General features: G+C 58.6%; 1 protein-coding gene across 1 annotated transcript in view; it reads right to left on the bottom strand.

Annotated features, from left to right (window-relative positions):
* Positions 1-276: 276 nt before the first annotated feature.
* Positions 277-18,111, bottom strand: part of SLC26A11 (solute carrier family 26 (anion exchanger), member 11) — an 18,788-nt gene continuing 953 nt past the window's right edge. The window contains exons 2-17 of the mRNA XM_012663075.1: positions 17,129-17,372; positions 16,401-16,593; positions 15,931-16,016; positions 14,112-14,191; positions 12,864-13,006; positions 10,562-10,737; positions 10,077-10,149; positions 7,995-8,045; positions 6,063-6,123; positions 5,876-5,937; positions 4,933-5,073; positions 3,745-3,872; positions 3,315-3,414; positions 2,839-2,972; positions 1,585-1,657; positions 277-862 (exon numbers count right to left, since the gene is read on the bottom strand). Coding sequence (XP_012518529.1) covers positions 771-862; positions 1,585-1,657; positions 2,839-2,972; positions 3,315-3,414; positions 3,745-3,872; positions 4,933-5,073; positions 5,876-5,937; positions 6,063-6,123; positions 7,995-8,045; positions 10,077-10,149; positions 10,562-10,737; positions 12,864-13,006; positions 14,112-14,191; positions 15,931-16,016; positions 16,401-16,593; positions 17,129-17,359 — 1,824 coding nt within the window. The 5' untranslated portion in view covers positions 17,360-17,372 and the 3' untranslated portion in view covers positions 277-770. The remainder of the gene's footprint in view (positions 863-1,584; positions 1,658-2,838; positions 2,973-3,314; positions 3,415-3,744; positions 3,873-4,932; positions 5,074-5,875; positions 5,938-6,062; positions 6,124-7,994; positions 8,046-10,076; positions 10,150-10,561; positions 10,738-12,863; positions 13,007-14,111; positions 14,192-15,930; positions 16,017-16,400; positions 16,594-17,128; positions 17,373-18,111) is intronic.

Raw genomic sequence — 18,111 nt, 5'->3', positions numbered from 1 at the left:
ACTATCACAATAAATACCTCACAGCAAACAACTGCATGAAATATGTGAGCTACAGAGCACCACGTATGAAATGATCCCATGTATGTAAAACTGTAAAAGTACGTCCACATGGTGACAGACATATATGCATCTTGGGGGTCTGGAGTGATCACCAAAGTAGGCTGGCGGGGAATGATTTCCTGTATTTTTTACAATAAGTGTTCATGATTTTTACAAAATCACCAAAGCTATTAACTTTTTCATTTAAAAATCACAAAATTATTTTTAAATAGCGACTTTAAGTCATTTGGCACACCTTGGTTTTCTCTCCTAAAACAGCACAAACGCCACCATCGGGAGCAGACCCATCTCCCAGATGGCCACGCTCCCCGCCCCTCCCCGGCCACTGCCTGGTGCGAAGGTGGAACCCACCCGAGATCCCGGCAGGTGCTGGGGGCTGAGGACGCCGCCCCCGGCACAGGCTGGAAACCCTGCTCCTTCCTTTCTGACATGTCTGTCACTCCAGAAGGCTCTCTCCACACCTCTCTTCCAAAGAGGTTCATGCCGGGGAACAGCAGGGAGGTACTTTTCCAATTGTCGCACAGGGAGCCGGCGAGTCCCACCTGTGGGTCCACACGGGGCTTCCTTCTCCTCCCCCAGGGTCACCTGCTCAGGTTGTTGTCAGCCCACCAGGCCAGCGTGTCTGTCGGGCGGTATCCAGCATCAAATCACAGTGACGAGAACCTTCCGGGACACCCTTCCTTCGCACCTGGACGCCCGTGGCGGCTCCGTTAAGCCTCCAGCAGGGCGGCCTTGAGTTCCGGAACAGAGTCTTCGCAGATGTTGTAGGGCTGGGTCCCTGGCTCCTGCCCGAGGTATTTCTCTGCAGAAAACACAAGTTGTTCCAGCACTAAAACGGCGAAGAGAGGATGGGCCCGTTCACGGGAAGGGGTGAGAGGCTGGCATCTCAGGACCCTGGCACACCGGAGGGTGGCGGGGCCCACACAGGCTGGCATCCCTAACCGCGAAAGGTCTCACCTAAGTCTCTCCAAGCACGTCACTACTGTCTACGTGACTGCTAATCCCCTCACTGCTCCGGGACGTTCCACCCTGCAGCCAGGCCCGCCTGTCTGTCCACCTCCCGCACTGAGCTGCGCCTAGCAACAGCGAGGGTGAGCCCAGCCCAGACGCAAGAGGAGTCTTTATCGAATTTTAGAACAGGTAAAACTAACCAACGGTGGCAGAAATCAGCAGGGTGGTTCCTCCTGGCGGAACTTTCTAGAATGATCTCAGATTCTACCCAGATGCATCCATTTGTCAGAAAAAACACGTCCCAGAGAAGGAAGGGGCCTCCACGACCACGAACCCCCCGCCCCACCCCCTCCGCTGGCCCTCACTCTTGCCGCAGTTGAGACGTTCGGCTGAGGCCTGCGCGGAAGATGGGGACGGGGCAGCACCTGGGCCTGCAAACCCAGGGCAGCAGACACCCTGCACCTCCAGCCGCCTGCGATCACTTCCTCTCCCTGTCCCAGAGCCACTGGCTCTCGAGACACCACCCTGCTCTGGCCTGTCCCAGCTCTCTGGAGGGCATCCGACCACACCCACCTGCTTCCTCCAGGGTGGAGAAGTACTGGAACCCCTTCAGGTCAGCGGACAGCAGGACACGGAGCACGGGGACCTGAGGGACAGACAGACTTTAACCCAGGGCAGGGACACTCCCCTGTGACACACGGGGCAGGCGGCCTGCGTGGACACCCTGTCTTAGCACCCCCTGGAAAGGGGCAGCTTCACATCCACACGGGGAAGTGGCGAGAATCCCTGCCCCAGGGGATGCTGCCACAGGGGCGTGTTTTTAAAGGAATTGTCTCCAAAGACCACGAAGACACGTGCGCTGTGAACACGACACAGGACGGAAGGTGCTGAGCAAAGCCCTGGATGCCCCGAGTCTGAAGCCAGCCTGCCACCCTCGCTGTGTGACCTCGGGCAAGTCACTCAGCCTCTCTGGGCCTGGGTGACTGCGACTGGGCAGGGGGATGAGGAGAGCATGGGCCTGGCACCTGGTTGGAGAGTGAACGAAACCCCGAGTGCCCGCTGTGCCGACACCCGCGTGCTGGGTCCGAGCGGCACCTGTTTCACGGCTAGTTCACAAACATCTCCTCCGCAAGCCTGGGGGACACGCTGACGTCCCCCACATGCCACCGCGTAAGACGTGGCAGGGAGGACACTTAACTACAATGACAGCCACCCCTCCTGTTGCTATCCCCGGCCACTCCCCCAGGACATCAGCCCTGCACTGCCCGGAATGCTCCCAGGTGAGGCTGTGACCCTCTTGGTCTTACTCTAACGTGAACAAGAGCAGCGCTGGCGAACAGCCCCGGCCTGGGGCTTCTGAGAGCTGCAGGAACCGAGTCCAACAAACCCGACCTGTTATCTTCACCAGTGCCCTGCCAGGACGGTCTCCGCAGAAACCTGTCCTCTTGAGCCTTCTGAAGCCCCTACAACACCTCTCTGCACACAATTCTATGCTTATGTGTGTTTTGCTTCCTAAACCATAGCTCCCAAGAACAGGGACCAGCTCTCACTCATCCTGTGTCCCCAGCACTGAGTACAGCGTGGCAGAGAACGTGGATTGGCATCGACCGCAAGAGAGATGAGGCCACACACGTGAGCCCATGGAGGGCAGGGGGCTGCCACTCCCCATTTGACAGGGTTAGGGGGCGGAAGGTCGGATGGGTACGGGAACCAGGCAGAGCCAGAGCCAGCGGAGGGGCTGGGCAGTCCACCCTTGGGCAACATCATGGCCCAGGAACGTGGGGCTGGCAGGAAGGCCACACGGCGGCTGCCGACTGGCTCACCTACCTGCAGGCCGACGAAGACCAGGCTGACGCCCTGCTTATGGAAGTCCTGGAGGAGCTCGCCGAGCCCCAACACCACGGTGTAGTCGATGCTGCAGACGTGGGTGCACTCCAGGACGAGGCAGCGAGGGGGGGACGCTGGGGAGACAGGCCCGAGCCGGTCACGCCGGGCAAAGCAGCCCGATGCACTGGCCAGGGGCAGAGTGAGGCCAGCAAGTGCTCCCGGGACAAGAGCTGTTTGGGGACAGTAGCCGCTGCTTCCTTCCCAGGACCAGAGGCCCCTGGGCCCCCCACTGGCTCCCCAGGAGGAGGAACAGGACCTCGGGGGCAACGGAGGAGCAACGTGTGGGGAACTGCCACCCCGGCTGCAGCACAGAGCAGAGCAGGTGTTAGGCCAGGCCCTGTGCACTCAGACACCCCGAATCCTCCTGGCTGGGATGATCTCAGCTCCGTCTCTCCATTTCGGCCCAGCCCACGTACCTTCCAGGGCCCGGCTCACGATCGCCTCCCGCAGGGCCTCAACTGCAGGGAAGTGCAGGCCGCTGGCTGGCTGCAGGACGATAACCGGCCCCTCGGACACCTGAGGGAAGCGAGAGGCTGCTGGACGCGGGTCCAACAGGGCGGCCTCTGCCAGGTGTGGCTCGTCCCAGGCAGGAAGCCCCGACCCAGGCCCAGCGCACTGGAGGTGACGGGGAGCGCGGAGCTGGCAGGAATCCCCCACGGCCGGCGGGCAGTGCGGTGGGCGCCGTGGTTTGTAACCAGAGGGTGTGCCTGCCCGCCAGCGAGCGGTCACCTTCAGCAGCGGCCGCAGCCACAGTCACTCCGTGAGCTCACGACCCGAGAGAGTCGTGCTGAGGGGTGAGGCGTCCTGTCCACGGGGTGCTTCCCCCTCCCCCGGGCGGGCTGGTACCTGGGTCCCGGGCCTGGCCACGGCGTGCAGGAGAATGAGCACAGACACCAGCGCCCCGGCCAGGATGCCGTACTGCACCTCCCAGAAGCATAGCAGGAACGTCACGCAGAGGGGCAGCAGGTCCAGCCCTAGGAGAGGGGTGCGGCTGAGCGGCGCGCCCTCCTCCGCGAGGCCCGGCTCAGCCCCCACACCCAGGAGGACGCTTCCCGGCCTCTTCCATGCTGAGGAGGACACTCGTGGACCTGGAGTGGCCCCCAAGGGGACTCATTCTGGGGATTTGAGGACGGCAGCTGCCAAAGACGCCATGCCGTGGGGATGGGGGCTATGGCTCAAGGTCAAATCCCCTCCCCGTCTTTGCAGAGCCACGGTCAAGACCTGCCGGGACAGGAGGAGGAGGACGGCAGGGGCTCGTCGGCACCAAAGGGGGGCCGGGCACAGAGCCGGCCTGAGAAGTGGGTGGAGGGTCACATGAGCCCTGGAGCCCCCTGGCCAAGGAGGAGGTGTCCTGGGACAAAGAGCTGAGCTTGGTGGTCAGCTCCGGGTGGAGTCCACCGACACACGTGACTCAGACATCCCCACCCTCCCTGAACCTCGCTTTCATCGGTGGCGTCTGTTGTACTGCACGAGGGCACGACGCTCCAGGCCTGTTCTAAGGATCAGATGCAACAATATACCAAGGACCTTCCACGTGGCAACTTGCCAGGGCTGACCCAAAACTGCCAAATAAGCTACACAAACCCTTTCAGGGCTGCTTTCACACACAGAACAAAACGAAATCTGTTACACTGAAGGCACAGCCGGTTCAGGAAACCCTGAGGCACTGGGGCCAGCGTAGCAAGGGCAGTGGATGTGCTGGACCCTGCTGGTCCCCCGGGAAGTCCCCCCTCAGCTGGGCCAGCCAGAGGCGGGTGGGGTGGGGACAGGTGGGGCCGCCCCACGCCGGAGCTGCGCCAGGACCCCGCGGAGCTGTGCAGCAGCCTTTCAGGCAGGAGGAGCTGCAGCTGGTCCCAGCAGCCACGGCCTGCCAGCCATGGGCCACCTCTGCGGCCGCCTCCTGGCCTTTCGCTCCTCTGTCCTGGGACCACCTAACTTCCCAGCTCCAGCCCCCGGCTGTGCAGCATCAAGCACAACCCCATGTCACAGGCGCCGCACCCTGGCCCCTCCTCGCCAGGGACAGGACACACGTACTCTTAACGCGCCAGAGTGTCCAGAAGATCTTGGTGTCAAACAGCGGGGCCACGGCCATGATGATGACTGCGGCCAGCGCGGCCTTGGGGATGTAGTAGAACTGGGAGGTCAGGTAGTTCAGGGACAGCAACACCAGCGCTCCTGTGGGATACGGGGCACCGGTGACCTGGGGGTCAGGGTCCCACCCAGCAAGCAGTCCCCTGTGCAGAGGAGCCTCGCCTGGGACAAGGGGGGGCGGGTGGATGAGCACCACGGCCCCCAGTCCCCATGTGGCTCCAGCAGACGTGGCCCACTAAGCAGGGCCGTCTCTAGCTGTTGGCCTCCCCCCCAACAACAAGGGCAAAAGGGGAAAAAACAAGGGGCCCAACCGGCAACAACCCCCCCCCCGGGGGGCAAAACCCCCAACGGGCCGTCAAAACCCGCCCGGAAAGCAAAGAAAAAACGAAACAGGGGGGGCCGGGAGGGGAAGGGGTGGCCTCTGTCCACGTGGCCGTGGCTGATCTCCCAGGGCCAGTGGCTCCGAGCGCGGCCTGGGAAGCAGGGGTGGGGTGGGGGCACCGAGGCCAGGTGACTTAGGGCACAGCCACAGGCAGCTGTGCCCGATCCATCCTGTTGTGTTTTTAGGTGATACGTATTTGTCACTGACAATAAGAACACAACCAAAAAGGGCCAGGCCTTCGAGATTTCGACCCACTTTGTCTTGTTTCCCGTCCAGAGGGGCCACACTGAGCAGGGCGGAGTCCTTGACTCTGGGGACCAGACCCTGCTGGGCGACACCTGCTCTTCTCCTTTAAGCCACGGGTCACCCCCACCCTGCCATCCTGACCCAGAGGGGCCCCGGGTCTGGACCTCTTCAGGGCAGAGCCACTGTCCTTCCTGTGCCAGGTCCCGTCAGGAATGAGCCCTGGACCGGAGAACGCACAGGGAGCTCTCTAGGGCTGACCTGCGCTGCCGTCTGTCGGCACGCAGGAGCCAGGGGACCCTGGAGGACAGCGGCCCCCAGCCCTGTTGCATCCGGTCAACAGCGGACAGAGGGATGACAGACGCCCCCAACCAGGACAGGAGCAAAAAGCAGTTGCACGTGGGCGAAGGCCCTCCCCCAGGAGCAGAGGAGGGACGCGGCCACTTACCGTCCAAAGCTGCCTGTGACCGGGTAGGAAGAGACGAGGGAGCCCAGCACGTTGGTGAGGCCTGGGGAGGAAGCGGAGGGTTGTGAGGAGGGAAAAGAGACGGCAGTGGGGAGATGGAAACCCGGAAGGAACAGGAGGGCAGCGGTGGAGGGATCCCCCACAAGGGGCCTGAACCTGGGGCTCACCCTTTCAGGGAAGGCAGACTTTGTGACTTTGTCGAGACAGATTCTGGCTGTCAGAGACACCTGACCCCGGCCTCTCCTGTGTGACAAGACGTGCCTTTCCCCACATATAACGGGGCAGCATCCCGCCTCCCAGAAGAGAGTGACAGCTAAGCGCCCCTAAGACAAACCCAACATGCTCAGGAGGTTGGCGGCCGTCCACAGCTCCCCACCAGCTCCTTCCAAACCCACCACTCCCTCCCGTGAGCCGGCAAGCCGTCCGCACAGAGGGTGCTGCGGGCTACACTGGACGAAGCCCAGGCTCACTGCCGCGCCAGGGCCTGAGAACCAACGAGACTGGCCCACGCCGCTCACAAGCAGCCCTGCCAGCATCCATCCCACCCAGGGGCCGTCTCAAAGACCCCGCCATGCCCACCACCCTCCACAACAGGGCTCCCGGGTTCGAGGTCTGCTCTCCAGCCCCTCCCAGGTATCAAGGCCCAGCTCGGATCCTTGAGAGAGAGGGGCCCGGGCCCGGAAGTGCAGACGCTGCGGGGCGGGGACCGCAGGCTGCACACAGTCACCCTCGCCCGTTAACAGCTGCAGGTCAGAGACCCAACCCTCTGAGCAGCTGCCAACCAGGGACGACCCTCCCGCTCAGCATCACGTGGGGCTCATGTGAGCCTCTCTTGCTGTGCGGCCGCAGAAACCCGCGTGGCCTGTCTCAGATCAAGGAGTCCCACATCCACCTTCCATAGCCCGAGCTTCGTGGCCTCCACTTTACAGCCTCCCCCGTCTGGCTGTATCCGGAACTCATCGTCCCAACACGATAGTTTTGTGCTGTTTTTGAAGCAACGGGAATGGGTTGGGTGCTTGGGGGGGGTCTGTGGGTTTTCTCGGCCCGAGGGTGCGTGATTCCTGGGAAACCCCAGCTCCACCCAGCCACGTGGGCGACGCCCCATTCTCCACCAGCTCACAGAGGAGCACGGGCGACGCCCCTCCGTGGTCCCGCCTGGGACCCCCCAGGCTTTGCCATCAAGGAGCCAAGTGGCTTGAGCCCAAAACCCTCTCATGAAGTTGTCCGGGTGTTGCTAGGGGACACCTCCGTGGGAAGGAAGCCAACAGTGCTGATTGGGTTAGATCTGTGTCTGTCTCATGAGGGACCAGAAGGAAAGGAGGGTCTGGGACCCCCAGTATGGTGAAAACAGTAAAAATAACTGAATTTAAGAGACGTGCTGTGGTCTCCATCAGAGAAGCCGGTTCATGAAGACAGAAGAAAAGAAAATCACCCTGTGAAACCTGGCACGGATCCCATCTAGTCAGGCAACTGAGAGTCCACCTGAGTCCTCGCTCGATTACGCCCCTGCCTGGAGGGGCCCACAGGGCAGGGCAAAGGCCCCGTCAGGAGACTCCCCTGAGATTTCACCTGGCCACATTCTTCAGCTCTTTGACGCCTGGCCCCGGAAGCTCCCTCTCTGAGATGGAACATTCCGGGTGTTCCTCGGTATAGACCAAGGCTACAGACCTCAGAGTCTGGTCCACAGCAAGTGCTCAGTAAGTGGTAGTCAGAATGGACAACACACGTCAGCTCCGTTTCTGGGGACTAAACTGAACCATGTGGAGACCCGGGAATGAATCCGTGCCAACACTTCTGCTCAACCGCGGACCTCTGCCCCTGGCGGTCCGACCATCAGACGGTCCCGATACTCCGCACAGCCCAGCCAGACGCGGGGGGTAGGCCCAGGCTCCCGGCCCGTGGCTGGAGTCTTACCGATGGCCAGCAGCTCCTGGTTGGCGTCGACGCGGTAATTATTCTGAGACGCTGGAGAGAACGAATGGCAAAGACACGGTTAAATGGCATCTGCTAGCCCTCGCTCGTGAAATGAAAACAGGTTATGAATTTGTGCACAGCACTAAGTTTCGTAAACAGAGCGTGTCTGCGGGCATCGCAGAAGGCGGAAAGAGGCAGAATGAGGTGTTTGCGGCAGTTAACTGGGTGAGCGAAGGGCTCACGGGCGATCCGTCTCTCCTTTACTCACTGCCGAACTTTCGACACTTTCTACAACAAATATCTACAGTCACTGCTTTTATAACAAGAGAAAAATGTTTTAAACTAAAAACCTCTCATTACAAGCTGAGACGACAAGAAGTCAAAGATGAAGCTATCTCAGCGAGAAGCAAGGACGTCAGGGGAGGCCCAGCAGGCAGCTGAGACAGACGCTGGTAGACTTTTCCCACCAAGCACCAGATCATGAGTATTTAAGCTCTGCGGGCCCCACGGGCTCTGTCGTGGCCACAAAGCTCTGGCTGTTGTACCACGAAAGCAGCCACAGATGATACATTCTCCAATGAGAATGACATGTTCCAACAAATTCTATTTGTGAACACTGAGATTTGAATTTCATATATAATTCACGTGTCACAAATTATTATTATTCTTTTGACTTTTTCCAACCATTTAAAAATGTGAAATAGGCCACTGGCCACACGAAGCAAGCAGCAGGCGAAGTCTGCCAACCCCTGACGTAAGAGAGTAACCACCTCTACAGATACGGCCGGGAGGTTGGGCGACTTCAGAAGAAAATGGAATGTGTCTGTCCCAGCTACTCAGGAGGCTGAGGCAAGAGTTCAAGTCCAGCCTGGGCAACATATCAAGACACTATCTCTAAAAAAAAAAAAAAAAAGAAAAAGAAAACGAAAAAAAGAGAAGTTTTCTAAGTAGCAGACAAGAAGAGTAAAAGCTGTAAGATGTAGAATTGGAGGAAACACCTACATTTCTTCTTGCAACAGAAAGACATATACTCAGGAAAGCAATAACTGAGCAAGACAGACACAAGCCGCACATGGAACGAACTGAACTGTGGTGTGATTTTGAGCAATTGCTGGAGTTTGGAAAACCCTCTTGAACTGACATTAGTTAGGAGTCTCCCTTGAATGGGGTGAAGGTCAGAGCCCTGGAACTTTGGAGAAGGAACTTATCCTGGTACAACCTGGGCTGGGTAGTGAACACCCTTATGGAGTCACGATAACATTCACTGTTACCTGGGTTCTAACCTTTAGAATCTACATAACCCTAAAGACAAGGAGGACTTAATTACAGTTATAGGCTGGAATGACAGTGGCATCCACACTGACAATCCCACGCCGGGAGCACCATAACCCCAGTGAGACGGGGCAGGGCAGGAGGATTTAATAGCTTAGGACGGAGGAAATCAAGAATTGCTAAAGGAGAAGCAAATATTTAAATGGGTCGGTGCCCCCTGCCTCCTGGGGGCTGAGCCAGCTGGAGAAAGCACATTGTTACATTTGTAGGAATTTTGTGAGCCTGTTATTAAACTCAGCCATTATTACCAATTAAATTAAAACTCTTAATTAAACAAATTACATTAGAAAAGAAGACAATACTTGAATCTCATCACTTCCTAACTTATCTGACGTCTTACTGGTGGGGTTATTTGCACCCAACGCACCTGTAAGGCGAGGTGCCGCACGGCGGGGCTCATGCGCACCCCACCCCAGCGCTGAGTCACCCCACCCCAGCTCTGTGTCACGTTCAGCTTATGTCGGCCCCGGTGGGAGCAAACTTTTGTTCCACAGAGTGCAGGCCGTTCAAACGTTCACCGGCACACGGGTTTTCATTAGAAATCCCTCTTTGCTCTGTATGTACGTGTGTGTGTGTGTGTGTGTGTGTGTGTGTGTGTGTGTGTACATACCTATGAGCGTGTGTGACCTGGATAAAAATTTACCTTTCTAAAATTAGAGCGACAAAAGCGAGCAGGAAAGCAGGACAGCCAAGCCAGGCAGGTGAGCCTCGGAATGGGACTGCCAAGGGTGTGGGTGGCGGACGTCTTACCAAAGGCCTTGGCCACCGCGATGCTCTCCAGAAGGCCCATCAGGGGCACCACAGCCAGCCCCGCCCCCATGTCCTGAGAGGAGAGAGGGATGATGAGTGGCCTAACTGGACAGGAGAGGACGGGGCCGACCAGGCAGTGACCGGCCAGGGCGGGGTCCCGCTCTTCTCCACGTCTGCCAGAAGCCAGTGCGCCTGCAGGTGCGTGAGCTTACACAGGCAAGCACCACCTCCTCGTCGCAAAAGGACCGAGATGTGAGAGGAACACGGCAAACTTGTCCCTGGCCAGCATCCGAAACGGGAGAAACAGCCCTGGGCTCGAGGCAGAAACACAAACGGGATGTCCCGTGAGGCCGTGTCCAGTCTGGGATTCTCTCAAAATGGAGCACTTGGCAGTCCTAACTGAGCTCAGCCCTCCCGTCCCTACGCAGACACGTCACGGACGTGCCACCAGGCCGGGAGCAGTCCTGGTGCCTGTCTCTGCCCACCTGCACCATCTCGGTGAAGGAGATCGTCCCATTGGCGGTGGTCACTGAGAAGGGAGGGGTCCGGACTGGAGGGAGCCCCTCGGCCGTCTCCCCGGTGAGAACAAAAGGCTGGCATCCAGTCACCTCGAAGGAGTACGCAACCAGGGCCGCGAACGACACCACCAGGGCGTTGCGGGCTAGGAGAGAAAGAGAGACGCTACGGCGAAACCTGCTCCCCGGAAGCGCAAGGACGTACCTCTGCGCCGGGCAGTTGGGGCAGACACGCCTCACGGGCAGAAAACACCCGCCCCAGCCACGACCCCTCACTCTGCACGCTGGAAACACAGCACAGATACAAGGGTCTGTGTGGCAGGCGTGAGCAGGCGGCTCTGTGGAGCATGCATGACATGGGGACAGCAGAGCGGCAGGACACAGACCGGTGCACACGCCTCCTCCTGCCCATCCTCCAGGGGGCGCACAGACCACGTGCACAGCGGCAAAGACACTCTGAAATCGGATGCCCAGGGCACTTCCACTTTGAAGCAAGACGGAGAAAGAGACCAGAGTTACCACCTACCTAAAACTACTAAAAACCGGACAAAACATGAAACAACAGTTTTCAAGGTGCTGCCCATCAGGCGTGACAGACATGGGAATCAATCAAGGTGAGTCCAAAACAGTCTCCGCAGAGTCCCCAGGGCCTGGTGTGTGGCTGGGGGACCCCTGACAGAGCCTGAGGGGTTTCCCTGGGTTGAGGGGCAAATGCTGGAGGTCCGTGGAGGCCAGGGCCTGGGGCTAACAGGGAAGTTCACGGGAGAGCTCCAGAGCCCTGCGGAGGGTGCCCTGGGTGCGCAGACCAGGGCGAAGCTGTGCGGAAACCTCCCAAACTGCCCAGGAGGGGACGACCCCAGGGACTCACACCAGCCAGAGTGAGAAAACCGCAGAATTCACGGGGCATCGGGACTCAGTGGAGTTTTACCTCGGCAGTGGGTAAGATTAGCCCTAGACCTGCGGCTGGTAATTTCTTTCCATAAAGGGCTTGACAGTAAATGCTTTTCGCTTTGCCATATAGTCTCTGTCGCAACTCCTCAATTCCACTGTTACTGCACAAAAGCAGCCTTAGACACTACGGAAGCTCAGTAGAATCACACTTGCAAAAGCCAGCGGTGGGCCTCAGTAGGCCTGTCCTGGACTGAAGACTGCTGCAGCCCAGCCGTGAAGCTTAACAGCAAGAACCAAATGGATCGAACTGTCCTAAGTAACTTAACCGTACCCTGAACAAAGTGCCAGTAGATCCGTGGAATGCAGAAACATCCCACAGCCAACATCAAATTCACAAAGTTTGGCACCCACTCGAGCAGAAACCGCGAGGTGTGCAAAGACGCAGGAAAATACGACCCGTAATATGGAGAAAAATCAATCAGGAAAAACTCACCCCAAAGTGACACAGTTAAAGATGACAGAATTAAAACACAGAATTAAATTCCACACATTTGAAAAGCTAGAGGAAAGAATAAGCCTGTTAAGCAGAGATGTGGGAGATACGTTGAAAGGAGCCAAACCGAATTTCTAGAAACAAAAACACCCTGCAGGGCACGGCCTCTCTCGGCAAAGAACAACCTGGTCCGAAGCATCTGGCCCAGAATGTCAGTAGTGCCGAGCTTGAGAAACCTGGTCTGCCGGCAGGTCCTTGGGAGAGAAAACAAATTCCACCGAGACCTGCCGGGTCTGTTTTAACCGCACGCTTGCCAGCAGTAGCTAAACTGTGGCTTCAGGCGTGGAGGCTGCAGACTGAGCCGCGGGTAACCACAGGGTCCCTGAGAAAGGCCGTGGTACAGAGTGCAAGGTGACAGGGGCAGTGTGGCCATCAGTGCATCAAGTGGCCATCCCCGGGGTGGCAGCAGCCTCTCCTCAGCACATCCAGGACAGGCCTGGGTCCCCGTAGCTAAGCAGCGATCAGTGACACCAGAGGAGGAAGGCACTGCCGACATCATGGGCCAGACACTGTGAGAAGCCATACACCGCAGGGTGATTCGGAGCATCCCTGGCCTCTGCCCACTCGCTGCCAGTAAAGCCTCCCCAAGTAGCATCAACCAGTGTCTCCCAGAATTGCCAAACATTGCCGGGGGCAGAATCACCTCTGGCTGAGAACTGCTACTGCAGACGGCGTTCTGAGCTCTGGATGCGATCAAAACCACCTACTGAGTTTTAAGCACGCCAATGTCCAAGTTGTGCCCACACCGATGACGTGAGAACCTCTACGGACGTGACTCGGGGCTCCCTAGGTGCCCAGGTTGCACATGACGTCTGTGGGGCCCCTCACCTGTCGTGGCAGCCCAAACCAGCCCATGGCTGAGGCGCACGCCGGGGGGCATCTCGGGGTGCACAGGAGGCATGTGGTCCCGCATGAGCTTCAGCACCAGCAGCAGCACCATGCACACCAGCCCCAGCACAGCATCAGCCACCCTGCAGAGAGACAGAGGACCGTCACCACCCAAGTCTGTCCACGACTCAGACTGACTCCAGCCTCCCGGCCTCCGGCTGCTGCTTCTGCTGGAAGCCTTTCTCCCTCAATTGGCTTTGTGTTTTCTCCTAAGTAATCTACTATTCTACTTCAGAACTGTACCCCAAATTCAGTAAGTACGCAGGCCTGTAGAGGACCGGGAGTGAGAGGCCAGTCACGATGGCGGCAGGGCCACCCTTCCATGTTTCAGTCTCACAGCTCTCTGGGACTCAGGTCTGTGGAACAGGATCTGGTGAGTAACCACAGGGAATGAGGACTGCAGCTGGCGTACTGCAGGTCCTCCTCTGTTCTAGAAGGCTCTGGCCTATGCACTCGGTAAGGCCCCTCTCACCTCTGACCCCAGTGCCGCTCTCTGACTGGTGAGAGAGTCCCACTCCCACTGGCTTCCAGCTGGGGAACCTCAGCAGCTGATCAGAGGACAGAAGACAAGGGTCCAGGACCCCCCACCCCCAGGCCCTGGCACCAGGCAGCCATCTCTACAGCTCCCCCAAAACCATCTCCTCCCCTGTCCCTTCCAGCCACAGAGGGGGAGAGCTATCCTGGCTGCTGCTGGGCTTTTGTCTCTTTATCGAAACCACCCCAGGGAAGCGCTGGGTGGGCCCCTCTCCCCAGCGCTGCCTGGATCTCTGTCAACACTCCACCCGCTTTCCTTCATCCCTTCCCTTCCACACCTGCCTTCCGTTGGTGTCGCCTTCCCCACGCCCTGTGTTCTCTTCCCCGATAAATTACAATCCCGTGAGAGAGAGGAGAGAGACTGCCTGCCTTCTCTTTGCAGGTTCTCTCCTCCTTCCCGCTGCCCAAGAAAGCTCTGTGGAGCGTGCCATGCTGCCGGCTCTCAGGCTCAAACCATGGGCTTCTCGTTAAAACGCTGACCGATTCAGCAGGACTGGAGCCTGGCCTGAGAGTCTGCATTTCTAACCAGCTCCCAGGTGCTGCTGCTACCCTGGGGACCGCTGTCACCAGTAAGGCCCCGGAAGAATAAATGCCACCTGGGGTGGACAATGAGGGGGAGCTGGGCGAGGGGTGTGGGAGGAAGAGCTTCCTTACCTGGTCTCTCCAATGCTCAGGAAGGTGCGATACACTTGCAGGAAAAACTGCCTGGGGATGTTCTGCAGTCCCAGGAGGTTCTGTGCAAATAGAGGCACTGACCAGATCACGGGTCCCTGACCCAAGGCACTTTGCTCCCACCTCCCCTCACTCCCTCTTGCCAGGGGAGGAGGAGAGTCTGCATCCACCTGGGCCAGGGCCTGGGCTGGGGCAGGATCCCGACCTCCAGGGCTCTCCCAGGAGCACAGCTCAGGGCTCTCAGGGGACCACCCGCCCTCTCCCGAGTCCCCAAGGGCAGAAGATCAAAGAGATAGCACTTCACAACCTTTGGGTCAATGACGTGTTTCTCTAAAAAAAAAACACTCTGTGACCCCAAAGATGGGAGACGGGTTCTACAGCTCTGAGGCCAGGGCCCTGGGACGAGGCACCGGGACCGACCACTCCCTGCCCTGCCTCCATTGGCTCGAGGCCGCGTCCATCACCCAGAGGCCCACCCCCATCATGCGGACCTTCGCTGCCATTGGCTCAAGGCCGCGTCTGTCCCTGGACCGGCTCCGCCCCCTGCCGGAAAGAAACAATCCAGCCCCGCACGCAGGGGCTGAGGGGGTGGGGGGCTCTCCCTCGTGCTTTAAGCTCATTCTGTCTCTCGGGAGCTGGTATCAGTATCAGCAAGAAGTCGAGGCCAGACTCCCAGGGGGACACATGGGGCTGGGGACCAGGTTGCCAGGCACAAATGCATACAGGTGCCCTCTACTCTCACTAGGGCCCTATAAAAGAATATCCTTGACATTGAAAATGAAGGATGCTTCCAGAATAAAGGACGAACCACCCCTGAGACAGCATCTTCCAAGCTTACCCTGGAGCACACCCTGGAGGGTGTGCACGTGATACACAAGTCACATTCACCCTCACCTAAGTTAGTTCCTCTCCAAAATGAAGATGAGGACAGACCTGCCCCCCAGCAGTGCGGTGAGAATTAAGCACACGGAGTGTGTCACCCAGTGCCTGGCGCACAGAGTGCTGAGTACGTCCCCTGCTTTATTTCCACACGGTCTCCCACCCTGGATTTTCCACGGGGCCTCTCCGGGACGCTGTCACCAGCAGGGGGGTGGCCCGGAGTCCGCCATCCGGGCCCCACGGCCATGCGTGGAACTGAGCCCACTCCCATTCCACACACGCCCAGCGAGCGCTGTCTACTCCACACTGGGCACAGTGCTGGGCAGCCCTGGGCAGGAGCACACAGTCCCTGCCCTCGAGAAACTCAGGGCCCAGTAAAGAGACAATAAATTACATCCTTAATTCAGGATCATTGACTTTAACACTTCTTATAGACGTTGTAAGTAGGAACATAAAAACATGGCATTTAAAAAACATTAAACAGATGTTGAAAAAAGCACAAACACAAAATGATCTAGCTAAATTAGCATAGGGAAAGAACTGCCCGTTGAAATGCTAGCAGTGTGCTTGTGACCGGTGAGGCCTGCGGGCTGTGCGCAGCACCGGTAGCTGCACCAAGAAGCCAACCAGGCACACAGGCACCAACACTGCACGAGCCACCCGTAGACATGGTTACCAGTCCCTGAAGTCACTTGCTGTACAATCTGACAATCACTCAACCCCTCCCCCAGGAGGGTCATTTTATTAATGGGGGACCCATGAGAGAACTGTGTGCTTCTTGACCCATTGAGAATAGACAATCTCAAACAGCAAGACGTCTTCTTGCCACAAATATAGGACTGGCCTTGGTCCTGCTCCCACGTACCCCTGTGCCAACTAGCAGTGGCCAGAGGACAGTGCTCTGGGTGGACGCTGTGCCTACCTTGATCTGTCCAAAGCCAATGGTGACAGCAGCAGCAGAGGTGAAGCCTTTAATGACAGGGCACGAAATGAAGTCCAGCAGGAACCCTGGCCAACCGAGAGAGAATGCTAAGCTGGTTCTAGCTCCCTCTGGCCCCAGAGGACGAGGGTGGAGATGTGGGCTGGGACAGATGGCATGGGAGGGACTGCGGAGCTAAGGACTGGTGAGTGACACGCCCTGTTTGGACTGTTTTTGGAGAGCAGGTCTAGCGTCTGAGGTCCTGGGTACTTCTCTAGTGTCCTGGTCTCCGAGCACAATAGAGTTGGACTGGGGGCTGAGGGCCTCACCCCCCTCAACACACACAGTTAGCCCTTGGAATTCAAGCAAGGAAATGCTGAGGACAAGGGCACCCCAAGAAGTAGCTGCCTCAGCACCCCAGGAAGAGCAGAACCGGAGCCCCTCCCACCCATGGCAGGAAGGCAGAGTCTTACCCAAACGCAGGAACCCCATGATCAACTGGATACAGCCGGACAGGAAGGCCAGCAGGACAGCATAGGCGGGCTCGTGGAAAGTGTAGAAGGAGACCAGGAGGGACATGATGGCCGTGGGGCCCAGAGTCATATCCCGGGAGGTGCCCAGGAAGAAATACACGAAGCATCCCATGAAGGCAGAGTACAGGCCATACTGTGGGGAGAGATGGCCATGAGCACCCAGGAGGCCTCAGGCCCATCCACATGTGTCCCTGGTGTGCACATCCAAGCATAGAGATCTGCGGATGTCAACTGTGCCCTGGGCACACCTTCAAACACAGGCAGGGAGTGCCACCACCCTCTGTTATCCCCTGAAGACCTGCGGCCATTAGGATTTAGCAGCAACCAACCGGGGCCTCGGGGTGCTGATGGCCAGAGTGTGGGGGGGCTGGTGCCGCCTGCGGGGAGCACAGAGGCCTGTGTGCTGTCTGGGTCTGTGCATGCCACCATGAGTCATCTCTCTGGACTAGCTTGGTGCCTATCTCTGACATGCAGGCAGAGGAGTGCGTCACCTGTCACAGACTGTAAACCAAAGGTTTCTTAGGCTCCCTGGGGTTGGAAACCTGGGAAGGCCGAAGTCTGGAACTGATACCACGTATTTCCACCCTGCTTCTGGGCAGGTGCTGAGGCCTGAGTGGGGTCAGGCTGTGGGGAGGAGACGTGGCTGGCAGCAGGGACAGACACCTCACCTGGGGCGGGAGTCCAGCCACTTCGGCATAGGCCAGTGCCTGGGGAACGACCGTGAGCCCAACGGAGAGTCCAGCTATGATGTCCATTTTCAGCCACTGCATGGAGTAGTTGGGCAGCCACGCCAGGATGGGCAGCAGCCTCTGCACAGCCCCGGGGGAGCAACAGCAGGTGTTCCGGGTCATGCCTGGGCTGGAGGACCTGGCCTGACCCAGGACCTTCACGGAGGGCATTCCTAGGGTGGGGCTGGGGGTACGAGCAACACAGATCAGCAGTCAGGGTCTGGGCTTCGAGGACCCAGCGATACTGGCCAGGTGCAGGGCATCAGGACAGAAACACTATCTTCTCCCTTCTCCAGGGGTTCTGAGCCAGAGGGATTAGATCCCAGGCGGCCATGCTGGTCTGAGAGAGGAAGCCAGCACCTTTCAGAGAGGGACTGGGCCACCAGGCCCCTCACCATTCACTCTCCCTGCATCCCTCCAGCTCAACTCTGGCAAATGAGAATCTAAACGATTTCTTAATGAGAAGCCTAAAGACTAATGAGACTCTCTAGGAGAATATTTCCTTTTCTCTCCCCTCCCCAGGAAATGTGGGGTGCAGGCAGAGAGAAGCAGGGTCCTTGCGCACTCTGCGCAGCGCCTGGCGGGTGATGGAGGGAGGCAGCACCGTCGGGGGCCAGGAGGCCCTTGGGGGCTCTGAGAATTTCCAAGTGCGCAGCATGGCCCACGCCACCCACTACACTACGGCGGACTGCAGTGCTGGGGGGGGTCCCCACTGAGGCCACGCCTAACTCAGCCCCCACCTGTGGCATTCACAGACCAGGGGTTCTAGTCGGTTCTGAGACAATGTCAGAGGCGCCTGCGTGAATTCAAGGTGCGCAGCATCCTCTGGGGTCTGGTGCTGCGGCGCGCAGAGCCCACCCAGGCCACCCCTCCCCCTGCCCCGGCACCTGTCCCTCCCCCTGCCCAGCCACTGTCCCGGCCTC

This window comes from Propithecus coquereli, unplaced genomic scaffold (genome assembly GCF_000956105.1).
Source record: "Propithecus coquereli isolate 6110/MARCELLA unplaced genomic scaffold, Pcoq_1.0 Scaffold794, whole genome shotgun sequence".
NCBI classification, from domain to species: domain Eukaryota; kingdom Metazoa; phylum Chordata; class Mammalia; order Primates; family Indriidae; genus Propithecus; species Propithecus coquereli.
This window is presented reverse-complemented; position numbering and strand designations above follow the sequence as displayed.